The 16,552-nt window shown below is 38.3% G+C and overlaps 1 protein-coding gene and 1 non-coding gene across 6 annotated transcripts in view; one reads left to right on the top strand and one right to left on the bottom strand.

The window, feature by feature from the left end:
* GPHN (gephyrin) overlaps positions 1–16,552 on the bottom strand; it is a 636,104-nt gene that overhangs the window by 397,218 nt on the left and 222,334 nt on the right. For all 5 annotated transcript variants that reach the window (XM_032623646.1, XM_032623644.1, XM_032623643.1 and 2 more), the window contains exon 3: positions 5,320–5,377. In XM_032623646.1, the coding sequence (XP_032479537.1) occupies positions 5,320–5,377 (58 nt within the window). The remainder of the gene's footprint in view (positions 1–5,319; positions 5,378–16,552) is intronic.
* Positions 14,913–15,117, top strand: LOC116750088. Its single transcript, XR_004348820.1, has one exon. It is a non-coding gene; the product is annotated as a small nucleolar RNA SNORA73 family (small nucleolar RNA).

The raw sequence follows: 16,552 nt of genomic DNA, 5'->3' as shown, positions 1-16,552 counted from the left end.
GAGATGGTACTTTTCAGTTCTGTAATTTCCATTTGGCTCCTTTTTGTAATTTCTATTTTCTTCATTTGTTTCAAGAGAATTACTAATAGCTTGTTGAAGCATTTTTATGCTTGTTGCTTTAAAATCCTTGTCAGATAATTCCAACATGTGATTATTCTTCATACTGGTGTTTGTTCACTGTTTTCTTCTCATTCAAGTTGTGATTTTCATTGATCTTGGTATGATGAGTGACTTTTGACTGTTCCCAGGACGTTCTGGATATTATGAGACTCTGAATCCTATTTAATCTTTTTAAGATGTCCTCTTGTTGACTTGTAGTATAAGGGCCATATGTTTAGCTTCTTGCTGGGTCCCACTGACACCACTCTGGCAGAAGTGAAGCACTGATTCCCACTGCCTCATTGAAGACAATAGGGTAGAAGTTTAACTCTTCTCTTAACCTTGCTGAAACCTTTCTGGTGAAAGTGGTGCATCACCTTGCTCCACACTGTTGTTAGTATGAGATATTCAGCTCCCTGCTGGACCCTGTTAACACTGAGAGGGGAAGGGAAGTAGAAGGTTGACTCATACTGAGAGTGCAGTAACATCTCCACTGATGTTGATGTATATGAAGGTGGAGTGTCATCTCCCTTAAAGGCCTCATTAACACAGTAAAGGGAGGGTGAAGTAGAGTGGTGACTAGTCCTATCTTGCACTGCCTCTTGGTCTAACTTCTGCTGGGTTGGGGGAGTCTCGGCTCATCACTGGACCCTACTGACACTACCCTGCAGGAGGAATCAGAGCATAACCTGTTTCCACTGGGCTGGTGATAGAATATCAACTCCCTACTTGGTCCCCACTACCATATTCTGGCAGGGAAATCAGAGAACTGTCTACTCTGCTATGTGAGAGATGGAAGAATAGCTCCCTGATCACCCCACCAACACCACTGGCAGAGGGGATTCAGAGATCTGCTACCTGCTTCTGTCAGGTGGCAGGGGGGGTGAGGTGGAAGATCAGCTCCCTTCTTGGCTCTGCTGAAACTCTGGGGAAGTTAAGTAGTTTTCTCATTGGCATTTGGCCGGAGTAGGGAGGGTATGCCAAAAAAGGCTTTCTGTTCTGTTAGTCCACCCTTGTCTTGGGTCCTTTGGCAAGAGGGAACAGGCTTTTCTACGTGCTTTTCTTCTCTGCCTGTTGGTGGTTCCAGGTTGGAGGCTGGGTAAAATGTGAGACAAAAAGAAACCCAGGTAACTCACTGCCATGTCATTCCTCAAGTCCTGAAGTCCTAAGGCAGTCTGATTTCTTCTTCCTACCTTTCAGAGTCTTTCTATGCTTGTTTATTTTTTAATATAAACAAACAAAAGTCCAGGGATTTTTAATTGTGAGAGGAAAGATTTTGGAAGAACAGGGCTACTCCACCTTGGTTAGAACCAAAAGTCTTCTCAGTAGGAACACTTTTGAACTTGACAAACTCAGTGTAATATCTGGAGCAATTAATACATGAGCCAACAGAATAAAAAAGAAAAACAACATACAACCTTTCCTACTATACAAAAAAAGCACTATAATCATAATAGTATGGTGCTAGCAAAGGAACAGATGAACAGATCAATGAAACAACAGTTCAGGAAGAGAGAGATTTGTGTATGTGTATGTGTGTGTCTAGGCATATGAAAATTTAATACATGGTACCTGAGGCAGTTCAAACCATAGGGGGAAAAGATGGATTTTTCAATAAATTGGGCTGGGGAAATAGATACATTTGGAAAATATTATGAAAGTTTAGTTATCTCATTTGTAAATAAAAACAAATTTATAAAAAAAAAAAAAAAAAACAAATTTATACCAATATAAATTACAAATATATTAAGGAGTTAATACTTAAATATCTCTATTTTAAATAAATTCAGCCAAGTGGCAGTATAAATTGGCTTAACTACCTTGGAAAACAGTTTGATTTCATCCAGAAAATATACATTACTAAAACTCAGGAATCCCATTCCTCAGTATATATTTCAGAGAAACTCTTACACAGGATATTTTATAAGACTTTTATAGCACCATTTTTCATAATAGTTCCAAATGGAAATAAGTTGAATATCCTTCAACAGAAGGATGTCTCAATAATTTGTGGCACAATGCACTATTTTATAGCAAAAAATAAAACAAAAAAATAAACCAAAAACAACCCCCCCAAAAACCTTAGCTATAGACAACAACCTGATGAATCTCATAGTATTGAAAAAAAGAAGCAAGGCACAATAGATTGAATACAATGCAACTCAATTCATACAAAGTTCAAAGAGAAACAAAAATAAATTGTAATATTTAAGGATGTATACATATATAGTAAAACTAAATAAAAGAAAGGAACTGATAATGATAAAAATTCAGGGTATTGGGTGGAAGAGATGGTTGTGATTGGGCTAGGAATGTATTTGCTGTTTATCCCTTAAGGCTTTGGCCAAGCAGCCATTCAATATGAGGTGATTTACGGTAAATTATAAATGTATGCTTAATTCAAACTATGTATGAACTAAATAATGATTTCTGGTGCTAGAAACGATGTGAAAGATTACCACATCTGACAAAAATTGAATTATGCTTCATCAACCAATCATATCTTTTTAATAGTAAATGTACACATGCATATTTATTTATACACAGTATACTACAAAGAGTATATTTCAAATTTAGACTTAATTGTACTATTTAGGTAATTTTAAATTACTCATATACTAGCCAAATAAAATAAACATTACAACCAGATGTTTCAAATTTCCTCCAATCAAAACAAAAAGATATCAGCTGAAAATACTAATGGTGCCAAAAAATGTTGAAATATTTTATGACTGCTTTTCTTCCAACACTTTTGAAAGGAAGAATCAATTTCACATTTTTTTATGCCTCAGGCCTCAAACTCTCTAAAGCTGTTTTAGATACAGTAACTGATGGAAAAAAATCACTATTACATGTCATCCATGAATCATGTTTTTTTTCAAGGAATCTCTTGAGGAGTAACTGTTAAAATTCTATAATTAAAAAGAAAACACGGGCTTCCCTGGTGGAGCAGTGGTTGAGAGTCTGCCTGCTGATGCAGGGGACATGGGTTCGTGCCCCGGTCCGGGAAGATCCCACATGCCGCGGAGCGGCTGGGCCCGTGAGCCATGGCCGCTGAGCCTGCGCGTCCAGAGCCTGTGCTCCGCAACGGGAGAGGCCACAACAGTGAGAGGCCCGCGTACCGGAAAAAAAAAAAAAAAAAAAAAAACACAATGAAAAACACTACTCCTTTAGAGAAAAGTCACTACTAAAAAATTTAAAGCATTTCTGCTAATTAATTAAACTAATAAAAGAGTATATTTATCCTCTGTTTCTAGGATGGGCCTTCCCCAAGGCAACAGTTTTGGGCCACTATTATGATCTCATATAGCTCTTTTAGGCAATTCCACTAACTAGCATGGCCTCAGCTAACTTTTGCATAATGACAAATCTCAGTAACAACTGAAAGACAGAATTATCTTTCTTTTGAGTTACAAGCTGATTTACCCAATGGCTTAGTGGATATATGGTTATCTAAGAGGAACCTCAAATTCAATAAGTCCAAAACTTACCCTATTTCCTCTCAAACTTATTCCTTGTTTTGTATCTCCTCTTTAGGTTAACACCAACACAATCTACTCAGATTCCCAAGGCAGAAACCTAGGTCAACCTTTCCAGCTTCCCTTAAATATCCAATAAATCACCAAGTATTGCTGATTCTATTTTCTTAAATAATATTTCTTGAATCTGAGGCTTTTTTCTTCAGCCTCACTGCCACTGCTTTAGTTCAAGTTTCAATCGTTGCCTATATTCCTGCAATCTGGTCTCCTTCCTTATAGATGGAACCTCTTCTCCACTGAAATAATTTTTCTCACTCATCAAAGAAAAACCTAATAAAATCACCAACATGATTATGCCACTTTCTTTCTTAAAATCACATAATGGCACCCCATAGTTTTCAGTTTAAAATCCAAATTTCTTAACATGGCATAAAGGCCCAATGACAATCCTACATCTCAACAATCTTTATTTTACACGTGTGATCTATCTGGTGTCATATTATCTCCTATTTATGCATTCACAAGTGCCTCTGCTTCTGTACAGAATTCCAATTTGCTTAGTACACCTCTTGGAAAGATTTTGCTGATTATCTTTTTTGAATGACCAAGTGTCCTTCCTTCCTATGTATTTCATAGAATACTTTGTTTACCTTTATCACTTAACACATATTGCAACTGTAATATAAGACAGAGCACCTTTAAGCACCACAAAAAATTAATTTCAACAAGCTCACCTTTATTAATTCCCATTTTATTTTCTGAAAAATGAGAGATATGGATTAGACATAAGGTTCCTCTCAGCCAAACTACTTTATGAATTTATGTCAAGTTGGAAAGAGTCTCTTGACACTCCTGACTTTTTTCCCCCACTTGCTGCTAGAATACAATCATGGTATTAATTACTGGTGTTGTCCACACAGAACACCTGAGATACTGAAAGTAACAGTATAGAACATAAACATGAATTTAACTTATTTAAAAATAATGTAACCAAGTTTAGGAATTATTTACTAAGATTTGAATTTACTGAACTTGATTTAGAAAAGTTTGATCAAATCAAACTTAACAATTTGTTGAGATCTTTACATGTACTGTTAAGAGGCTCAACTTGTCTTGTTTACCCTTGACTATTGCTATCCAATTGTTAAATTTTATTCATGGAAAAGACTAAGTTCAGTTCTCTTTAGACTGTAAACTGCTTTTAGGAAAGGGCCATGTGTTATGCTAGAAGACTAACAGTTCACAGGATTTAGTAAAATGTTAGAGACAGAAAAATGTAACAATGCTGTAATATTCAAAGAATAAGGTCAATTTTTCATGTATTGTGCTGTAAATTTTAAATTGAGATTGACCTACTGTGTTATCAAAGGAACCAGGAAGTATATACTAGAAGACTAATATTATTTATAATTGGTGAAAGATAGGGAAAAGAAATTCAAACAAGATTTTAAAAAGTCCATTATGCATACTAATGCTTATAAAGTGTTTTCTTAAGTAAATTTTCAATGAATTTTACAAGAAAGGGTTGTTTTCTTGATTTTCCTAACATGTATTGATGATGGTAGATGAAATCTGATGATGATTATCTGATATGTATATTTTAATTCAAACAGGATAACTGGGAATTAAATGATGTCCTAACACTGCCAAAGATTCAATAGGATAAAGAAAAAACAATTATTTGCCCACCTTCCCACTGAGACACTGATTCTTTGTAGAGGTGAAAAACGCCATACTATACCTTGATTTCTTCTATTTCATCTGGTACTATCTTGTATGCTGATATAGTCCCACCCAACCTGAAATTAGGAGAAAAAAATATTCTCAAAACTGGCAACAGTGTATTAAAAATATGGACTATTTCTTCCATTAGCATCAGAGTGCCACCAATAATTGCCCATTACCCACCCCAATAACCATGGAGGAAAAACAACCATTTTGTGCTCAGGTTTTCCATATAGTAGTTTAAAAAGGTAGACAGTAAATGACTACTGAAAGAGGAAACGTAAGTTAGATTTTTAACCATAATTAAACTTCTCTTATCGATGGTTTTAATGATGCTCAAACTGTCACTTTTACTGATAGATTCTGTCACAACTAAGATGTATCAAGAACAATAGCAGACATTTCTATTTTCATGGCATCATGAGACACAGCTAGGTTTAGAATACCTATCAATTTAACATACCATCAGTATTCTATAGTATTGTACTCAGGAAGACTGATTCCAAATTTCATGTTCTTTCCCTTACAACACACTGCTTTCCTCACTAAAGGAATCATTCTAGAGGTAAAGTGCTCTTTTACTCTAATCGCAATTTTTCAAAGGTCCCACAACTAGGAGTGGCAGACTGGACTTAAGAACTCACTTCCAGAAACTGATAAGCAAATTCTAAAATTCATATGGAAATTCAAGGAACACATAACAGTCAAAAAATCTTGAAAAGAAGAAAGCTGGAGAAGTTACACTTTCTGATTTCAAGTCACTACAGATCTACAATAATCAAGACAATGTGGAGCTGGCATAAGGACAGACATGTAAAGCAATAGGGTACAACTGAAAGTCCAGAAACAAACATCACATTTATGGTCAACTAGTTTTTGTTTTCCTTTTTATTTTATTGTAATAAATATAGTTAACATTTTAACCATGTTTAAGTGTACAGCTAAGTGACAATTACATTCATAATGATGTGCAACCATCATTACTATTTGTTTCCAAAACTTATCCATAACTTAAACAGAAACTCTGTAATCATTAAGGAATAACTCCTAATTTTCCCCTTCCCCCAGGCCCTGGTAACTCCTAAACAACATTGTCTTTACGAATTTGACTACTCTAGGAAACTCACATAGAGGAATCATACAATATCCGTCCTTTTGTATCTGGCATATTCCACTCAGCATAGTTCTCAAGCTTTATCCACATGGTAGCATGTATCAGAACTTCAATCTATGAATTACTCAATCATATGGTAATTCCATGTTTAGCATTTGAAGGACTGCCAAAGAGTTTTCCACAGTGGCTGTACGATTTTACACTACCACCAAGAATGCATGATGGTTCCAATTTATCCACATCTTCATCAATACTTGTTATTCTAATTTTTTAATGGCTACCCTAATGGGTGTAAACTGGTAACTCATAGTTTTGAGACTCGCATTTCCCTAATAAGCAGTGATATAGAGCATGGGTCCCCAACCCAGGGAACGGTGGGCAAGCGATGGGCAAGTGACTAAAGCTTCATCTGCCACTCCCTGTCCCTCGAATTACCACCTAAACCATCCCGCCCTGCCCTGTCACTGGAAAAATTGTTTTACATAAAACCAGTCCCAGGTGACAAAAAGGTTGGGGACCACTGCTACAGAGTATCTTTTCATGTTCTTATTGGCCATTTGTATATCTTCTCTAAAGAAATATCTATTCAAGTGCTCTGGCAATTTTTAAATTGGGTTGTTTGTCTTTTTGCTGTTGAGTTGTAGTTTTCCATATATTCTGGATATTAAACTCTTACCTATTATTTCCAAATATTTTCTCTCATTCTGTAGGCTGTCTTTTAACGTTCTTGATAATACTTTGATTCACAAAAACTTTTAATTTTGGTGCCGCACAATTTATGCATTTTTTTCTTTTCATGCTCACCTTACTGGTGTCATGCATTAAGAATCCATTGCCAAGCAGAAACTAACACACCATTGTAAAGCAATTATACTCCAATAAAGATGTAATAAAAAAAAAAAAAAAAAAAGAATCCACTGCCAAATCCAAGGCCTTGAAGATTTATCCTTATGTTTTCTTCAAAGTGTTTTATGGTTTTAGTTCTTCTATTTAGAACACTGATCTGTTTTGAGTTCATGTTTGAATACGGTGTGAGATATGGGTTCAAGTTAATTCTTTTCCATGTGGAAATCCAATCATTTAGCAACATTTGTTGACAAGCTTTTTCTTTCCCAAAGCTGTTGTCAAAGCTTTGACTTAGCACCCTTGTCTAAAATGAATTTTCCATAGATACGGGTTTATTTCTGGATCCTTAATTTTATTCAATTGGTCTATAGGTCTATCTTTTTGTGGTTCTCAGCATAGAAGTCTTTTACCACACTGGTTAAATGTATTCCTAGGCATTTATTTTCAGATGCTATTTTAAATGGCGTAGCTTTTAATTTCCTTTTCAGATTGTTTATTGCCAGTGTATAGAAACAAGTAATTTTCATGTGTTGATCTTGTACCCTGTAACTTTGCTGAACTTGTTTATTTTTTTTAATTTATTTATTTATTTTTGGCTGTGTTCAGTCTTTGCTGCTGTGCACGGGCTTTCTCTAGTTGCGTGGGCTTCTCTTGTTGAAGATCATGGGCTCTAGACGCGTGGGTTAAAGTAGCTGTGGCATGCAGGCTCAGTAGCGGTGGCTCGAGGGCTCTAGAGCACAGGCTCAGTAGTTGTGGTGAATGGCCTTAGTTACTGCACGGCATGTGGGATCTTCCTGGACAGCGGCCGAACCCGTGTCCCCTGCATTGGTAGGCGGATTCTTAACCACTGCGCCACCAGGGAAGTCCCTGAACTTGTTTATTGACTCTAGTAACTTTCTTGTGGATTATCTATATACAGGATCATATTATCTGTGAATAGAGGTAGATTTACTTCTCACTTAACAGGCTGGATGCCTTTTATTTCTTGTCCTTGTCTAAATACTCTGGCTAGAACTTCCAGTGCAACGTTCAACATCAGTGGTGAAAGCAGGTATCTTTGTCTTGTTCCAGATATAAAAAGAAAGCTTTCCATTTTTCACAACTGAATATGGCGTTAGTTGTGGGGTTTTCACAAATGCCTTTTATCAGGTTAAGGAAGTTCCCTCTGTTCCTAGTTTTCTGAGTGTTTTTACCATGAAAAGAATGCTGTATTTTTGTTAAATGCTTTCTCTGTGTCAAATGAGATGATCATGTGGTTTTCTGCTTTTCAATCTTTCTATTAATGTGGTATTATTGCAGTGATTAATTTTCTTATATTGAACTACCCTTGAACACCTGGGGTAATCTCACTTGGTCACTGTGTATAATTCTTTTAATATGTGGTTGCATTCAGTGTCCTAATACTTTCCTATTTTGCATCTATATTCATAAGGGTTATTACTCTATAATTTTTCTTTCTTCTGGATGTCTTATGTCTTTTAGTGGCTTTGGAAGCAAGGTAATTCTGGCCTCATTGAATGAGTTAGAAAGTATTTTCTCCTCTTCTGTTTTATGGAAGAGTTTGAAAAGCATAATGTTAATTCTTTAAATGTTTGGAATAATTTACCAGTGAAGTAATCTGGTCCTAGACTTTTCTTTGGTGGGAGATTCTTTTTTTTTTTTTTTTTGTAATTAATTTTTATTGGAGTATAGTTGTTTTACAATCTTCTGTTTGGTGGGAGGTTTTTAATTGTTGAAAATCTGTTTACTTGTTACAGATCTGTTGAGACTTTATTTTTATGTCAGTTTAGGTAGTTCACATGCTTCTTGGAATTTGTCTATTTCATCTAGGTTACCAAATTTGTTGGCATACAACTGTTTAAAGGATTTTTTATAATCATTTTTATTTCTGTAAGATCAGTAGTAATATTCACATCTTTATTTCTGATTTGTTTTTGAGCTTCCTCTTTTTCTTAATCAATCTAGCTAATGGTTTGTCAATTTTGTTAATTTTTTCAGAGAACAAACTTTTGCTTTTGTTGTCTCTGTACTGTTTTTCTATTCTCTATTTAGCTCCACCTTAATCCTTATTATTTTCTTCCTTGATCTTTTCTTTTTACCCTGCCTCCCTCCCTTCCTTACATTAATTGTCTTACGTATTTAAGCTGATTTTTTTTCTTTTTCTGTAGTGAATCATTTTAATTCCCTTGTCATTTCCTGTTTTACACCTTTTAGGTATTTTTTTAGTGGTTACCATGGGGAATACATTTAATATTCTAAATGTATAGCAATCTAGTTGATTGATAACAACTTAAATCATTATATGAAATGTCTGCTCCTAAACAGGGCTATCCTCCTACTTTTATGTTGTTGTCATAGCTAAGTTTGCTAGTTTGGGAGTTAGTTTTCTCTTTTTCTCTAGTCCTTCAGGGTATAAAGTACTGTATTTATCGAGGATGTTTCTTTCTTTTTGATGTGGACATTTATAGCTATATATTTCCCTTTGAAGAGTGCTTCCACTGCATCCTGTAAGTTTTGGTATGCTGTGTTTTTGTTTACATTTGTCTCAAGGTATTTTCTAATTAACCTTGTGATTTCTTTTTGAACCACTGGTTAAGAGTGAACTGTTTAGTTTCCATATATTGTGAATTTTCTAGATTCCCTACATTTTTGTTTGCTAGCATCTTTCCAATGTGGCCAGAGAAAATACTTGGAATGATTTCAATCCTTTCAAATTTACTGAGACATTTTTTTTTGTGTCCTAACATTTGGCTTATCCTATAAAATGTTCCAGGTCTTCCTCTGTGTATTATCAGCAATTCTCTTTTGAAGCATGACTGTGCTTGTGTCTGTTAATTTACTGTTAGAATTAAATGTGATAATACATTTATTTCCTTAATGCAATTTCATTTAACAGGCTTCTAATTATATGACTTTCCTGAATGAATTAATCTATGTAATAAAAATAAAGGAATCTGTAGATAGTGATTATTGCCATTACTGAAACAGTTCCAGAAAAAAAATATTGGTCCAAATTCATTAGGAATAGAAACATTTAAAGGTAATTCAAAGTTGCTCAGAAATATTTTAATTTTCTCCCCAACTCTAATCTGCTTCTTCTACAGTCCTCCCCAGTTTTTGTTATGGTAAATGCTAATTGATCCAGTAGTCCATGTCGTAAGTGTGGAAATCTTTCAAATGCCTTTACCTTTCTCAGCCCCTACAACAAGTAATAACAGTCAAATTTTTATTGGCATTAATTTATCTGGAAAATAGCCATTCTTCCATTTCCACTTCAGTACTTTAAGATTTTATCATTTCTAACCACAGTTTTAGTAGTATCCTCGCCACAGTTGTAACAAGCTGTATCTTTCTAAAATGTAATTCTTCTCATGTCACATCCTTATTAATGGATAATACCTTAAGAAGTGATGAGAATTCCCTTTATAAACTCGACTCCTCAATCCATTTCTTGTTTCATTTCCTGTAACCCTTTCACAGTACCTCTTTGTTCTAGCCATGCCCAATTGTCACTAATTTCATAAATGCTTTATGCCTCTCTATTACCTGTACCTTGAATGCTCTTCTACACCCCCAAAACTCCATATCAACCTTCAGGAGTCAAATACCACTTTGAGAACACTTACACAAACTCTGGAAGCAGAAATAAGCACCTCCTCTACTGTGAATAGTGCCTTACTCACACTTGCATTATAGCTTTTATCCTACTATTATAATTAGCTGTTTAGAGAACTACCTTCTCCACTAGATTATGAAGGTACAGATTATATTTTAAATTACTTTCTACACTTGGCAAATAGTGAGTACTTAAAGCTTGATAAAGCAGCACACATTTGGTAAATTAATGAGAGAGGTTAGAGGAGCCAGACATGTGAATTTTCACCAAGATCATAAACAAAATCTTTTTTAAGAGCAGTATCTCCAGACTTTCAGATCAAGATGGATGAGTGGGAGAAAGCATGAACACAACCAAAAATACATCTACATTACTATAGGAGGCAGGTCAAAAAGATCTTGCTTTATGTCAGATAGTGTTCTATGTTTTCTTCTAAGAGTTTTATAGTATCCAGCCTTACATTTAGGTCTTTAATCCACTTTGAGTTTATTTTTGTGTGTGGTGTTAGGGAGTGTTTTAATTTCTTTCTTTTACATGTAGCTATCCAGTTTTCCCAGCACCACTTACTGAAGAGACAGTGTTTTCTCCATTGTATATTCTTGCCTCCTTTGTCATAGATTGTGACATGGAACAGTTGCGTGGGTTTATCTCTGGACTTTCTATCCTGTTTCATTCACCTGTATTTGTTTTTGTGCCAGTACCATACAGTTTTGATTACTGTAGCTTTGTAGTATAGGCTGAAGTCAGGGAACCTGATTATTTACACTCTGTTGTGCTTTCTCAAGATTGCTTTGGCTATTTGGGGTCTTCTGGGTTTCCATACAAATTGTAAAACTTTTTGTTCTAGTTCCGGGAAAAATACCATTGGTAAGTTGATAGGGATTACATTGAATATGCAGATTGCTTTGGGTACTACAGTCATTTTGATACTGTTAATTCTTCCAATCCAAGAACATGGTATCTCTCTCCATCTGTTTGTGTCACCTTTGATTTCTTTCACCAGTATCTTATAGTTATCCAAATACAGGTCTATTGCTTCCTTAGATAGGTTTATTCCTAGGTATTTTATTCTTTTTGATGTGGTGGTAAGTGGGATTGTTTCCTTAATTTACCTTTTACTCTTCTACACTGTTGGTGGAAATGTAAATTGTTACAGCCACTATGGAGAATAGTATGGAGGTTCTTTAATAAACTAAAAATAAAACTACCCTATGATGCAGAAATCCCCCTCCTGGGCATATTCCCAGAGAAAACCATAATTCGAAAAGATACATACACCCCATTGTTCACTGCAGCACTGTTTACAACAGCCAGGACATTGAAGCAAGCTAAATGTCCATCAACAGAGGAATGGATAAAGAAGATGTGGTACATATATACAACGGAGTATTAATCAGCCATAAAAAAGAACAAAATAATGCCATTTGCAGCAACATGGGTGGACCTAGAGACTGTCATACTGAGTGAGGTCACACAGAGAAAGACAAATATGATATCGCTTATATGTGGAATCTAAATAAAAGGTCAAAATGAACTTATTTACAAAACAGAAATACAGTCACAGATGTAGAAAACAATCTTATGGTTACCAGGGGGAAAGGAGGGGAAGGATAAATTGGGAGATTGGGATTGACATATACATGCTACTATATATAAAATAGATAACTAATATGGATCTACTGTATAGCACAGGGAACTCTACTCAATACTCTTTAATGACCTATATGGGAAAGGAATCTAAAAAAGGATATATGTATAACTGATTGACTTCTCTGTACAGCAGAAAGTAACATTATAAATCTACTCCAATAAAAAAAAATACATCTACATGAGGAACAATTCTCACTAAAAAGTAACTGAAAATTGGCATAAAGACTCCTGTACAACTAAGGTGGTAAGACAGAATCACAGGGAATCAGGCAGCAAGGGAAGTGATCAGGTCAGGACTTGTGCCCCTGGGAGGGGACTCAGAGGAAAAGGGAGATTACAGGGGTGGAGAATTTCCCTGGAGAGTAGTTCCAGCCACGTATTAGGTGCCCTAGTACTGGAGTCTGACACAGGGAAGATAAGTCCCCTTGGCTGGTTGAGCTCTGCTGCGATGAACAGGAGGGCTGTCAGCAGCACGGACTTCATTTGTGAGGAGTTAACCAGCACTGGCTTGCTCCCACGGCAGAACAGAGAGGGAGAATTAGGACTGCATGAATGGCTACCCAGTTTCCCACAACAGCCCCAGCATGCACCCCAGCCCAAGCTGAGCTAATGCTCCAGCCATGCTTATTTCACCTCAGAGCTCCACAATGGAGTGACAGTTGCCACAACTGGGAAGGCTCATCTGTGGGAGGCAGAGGTGACTCAGACCTGGGCAGTGTCTGAGCACAGCACAGTGGCCAATGCTCGTGCTTACCGAGAAAGCTTATCAGAAGCAACCCTGATCTCTGACACTGGCCAGACTTCACAGCCTGCATCCTGATACACATCAAGAGGCCAGGTGGGCTCTGCCTGCCCTGTGGCATAGCCCTACAACATTACAGGGTTAGTGGAGACTGTGGAGGAGTGTGTGGCTGCAGGGGGAAACAGAGACACAGATGCAGCAGGGGCTGTCATTGCAGGCAGCAAATTGGAGGTAGCATAAAACTCTGTGGCCAACCTGCAGAAGCCCATGCCCCATCATGAGCCCAGAGCCTGCATGGCCGCTGTTGGTGCAGCACTGCTCTCCTAGGGCAAGGATGCCAGGTACTGAAAGAGGAGAGAGCACATATTTTAAGGAAACAAATCCAGCTCGTAATCAATATTCAAGGCTTCTGCTCCTTAAACTTGGGATCCAACCCCAGCCCCAATAGGGCAGAGAGGGACAATGAGTAGACAGGAAGCACTGCCTTACAGTTAGCTCTGGCCCTATCCCTTCATCTCCAGCCCTATCCACTACCAGCGTGATAGATGCCACAACACCCTGAGGAAAGATGTCACTTCTGTTCATGTCAGATCCAGCTCTCTCACCACAGGCATCAGGCACACACACACACTGTAATACAGACACTTCCATATAGGGACATTCTTTCAAGACCACAATAGGTAACTGTTTTACCTAAATTCATAGTGACAAAAAAAAAAAATGAAAAAAAGGGCTTCCCTGGTGGCACAGTGGTTGAGAGTCCGCCTGCCGATGCAGGGGACACGGGTTCGTGCCCCGGTCCGGGAAGATCCCACATGCCGCGGAGCGGCTGTGCCCGTGAGCCGTGGCCGCTGAGCCTGCACGTCCGGACCCAGTGCGTCTGGAGCCTGTGCTCTGCAACGGGAGAGGCCACAACAGTGAGAGGCCCGCATACCGCAAAAAAAAAAAAAAAAAAGAAAAAAGAAAAAAAATAGGGATTTGTTTCAATTGAAAGAGCAACAGAAAACCTCTGAAAAAATAATGAAACAGAAATAAACAATTTACCAGATAAAGAATTAAAAGGCATCCAAATTCGAAGGGAAGAGGTAAAACTGTCACTATTTGCAGATGACATAATACTTTATACAGAAAACCCTCAAGTCTCCACCAGAAAGTTCTTAGAACTAACAAATGAATTCAGTAAAGCTGTAGAATATAAGATTAACATACAGAAATCTGTTGCTTTTCTATACACTAATAATGAACTATCAGAAAGAGAAAGCCAAAAAAAAAATTTCCTTTAAAATCACATCAAGAATAAGACACACAGGAATAAACTTAACCAAGGAAGTGAAAGATCTATACTCTAAAAACTATAAGCCACTGATGAAGTAAACTGAAGATGATACCAAAACTATGGAAAGATATCCCATGTTCATGGATTGGAAGAATACTGTTAAAATGTCCATACTACTCAAGGCAATAGACTGATTTAATGCAATCCCTAACCAAATACCCATGACATTTTTCACAGAACAAATCATTCTAAAATTTATATTGAAAAACAAAAGGCCCAGAACTGCCAGAGCAATCTTGAGGAAAAAGAACAAAGGTGGAGGTATCATGCTCCCTGACTTCACACTATATTAAAAAGTTACAGTTCCAACGTGGATACCCCGGGAGGTCACTCTCCCCGGGCTCTGTCCTGGTGGCGTAGGGGAGCATAGGGCTCTGCCCCATGATGTACAGTCCCTTGCCACAACGTTGGAGATGAAGCCGGGCCTTGAGTCTGCGCCTGCATATTCCTACAGCTTCTCAGAGTCCTGTGGACAATGACTGAGGAGACAAACCATGCAGAGAGACATCTAGAAGAAAAAAAAAAAGAAAAAAAAAAAAAGAAAAAAAAAAAAAAAATTTACAGTAACCAAAACAGCATGGTACTGGCACAAAAAGAGACAGATCAACTGAACAGAATAGAGAGCCCAGAAATAAACTGACAAACTTATGGTCAATTAATTTGTAGCAAAGGGGACAAAAATATACAATGGAGGAAAGATAATTCAATAAGTGGTGCTGGAAAAATTAGATAGCTACATGTAAAAGAATGAGATTAGAACATTTCTTAACATCTACAAAAATAAACTCCAAATGGAGTAAAGCCCTAAATGTAATACCTAAAACCATACAACTCCCAGAGGAGAATATAGGCAGAACACTCTTTGACCTAAATCACAGCAATATTTCTTTTTAGATATGTCTCCTAAGGGAAAAGAAAAGCAAAAATAAATATGACCTTAATTTAATTTAATTAATTTAAAATCTTTTGCATAGCAAAGGAAACCACCAACAAAATGCAAAGACAGGACTCCGCCCACCTCGGGGGAGCCCTTGCGGTGCAGAGTCTAGTTCGCCTTAGGCCCTCTCCCCACCGCGGGGGTAGGAAGGGCAGGTGACTGGCTGCCCCACCGTAAAGGGCGGTGCGTGCTGAGGCCTGGAGCGGTCCTCACCTGGCCTTGGGTGCGGGGCCAAGCGCGGGCGGAGAGCCCCGGTTTGGCGCCGCCGGGCCTACAGTCCCCTACAGTCCCCAGAGGCTCGCCGAGTGCCTCTGCGGAGCCGCGCGACGCGCAGAACTAGACACGTGAGAGGTCGGCGGGAAGATGGCGGAAGAGTAAGACGTGGAGATCGCCTTCCTCCTCACGGATACACCAGAAATACATCTACACGTGGAACAACTCCTACAGAACACCTACTGAAGGCTGGCAGAAGACCTCAGAGCTCCCAAAAGGCAAGAAACTCCCCACGTACCTGGGTAGGGCAAAAGAAAAAAGAAAAAACAGAGACAAAAGAATAAGGACGGCACCTGCACCAGTGGGAGGGAGCTGTGAAGGAGGAAAAGTTTCCACACACTAGGAAGCCCCTCCGCGGGTGGAGACTGCGGGAGGCGGAGGGGGGAGCTTCGGGACCGCGGAGTGGTGCACAGCGACGGGTGTGGAGGGCAAAGCGGGGAGATTCCTGCACAGACGATCGGTGCCGACCGGCACTCACCAACCCGAGAGGCTTGTCTGCTCACCCGCCGGGGCGGGAGGGGCTGGGAGCTGAGGCTCAGGTTTCGGTTTTGGACGGAGTGCAGGGAGAGGACTGGGGTTGGCGGCTTGAGCATAGCCTGAAGGGGTTGGGGCACCACGACTAGCCGGGAGGGAGTTCGGGGAAAAGCCTGCACTGGCCGAAGAGGCAAGAGACTTTTTCTTCCCTCTTTGTTTCCTGGTGCGCGAGGAGAGGGGTTTAAGAGCGCTGCTTAAAGG

Source organism: Phocoena sinus, chromosome 2 (assembly GCF_008692025.1).
Source record: "Phocoena sinus isolate mPhoSin1 chromosome 2, mPhoSin1.pri, whole genome shotgun sequence".
NCBI classification, from domain to species: domain Eukaryota; kingdom Metazoa; phylum Chordata; class Mammalia; order Artiodactyla; family Phocoenidae; genus Phocoena; species Phocoena sinus.
The sequence above is the reverse complement of the archived record's forward strand: the minus strand, read 5'-3'. Positions and strand labels throughout refer to the sequence as shown.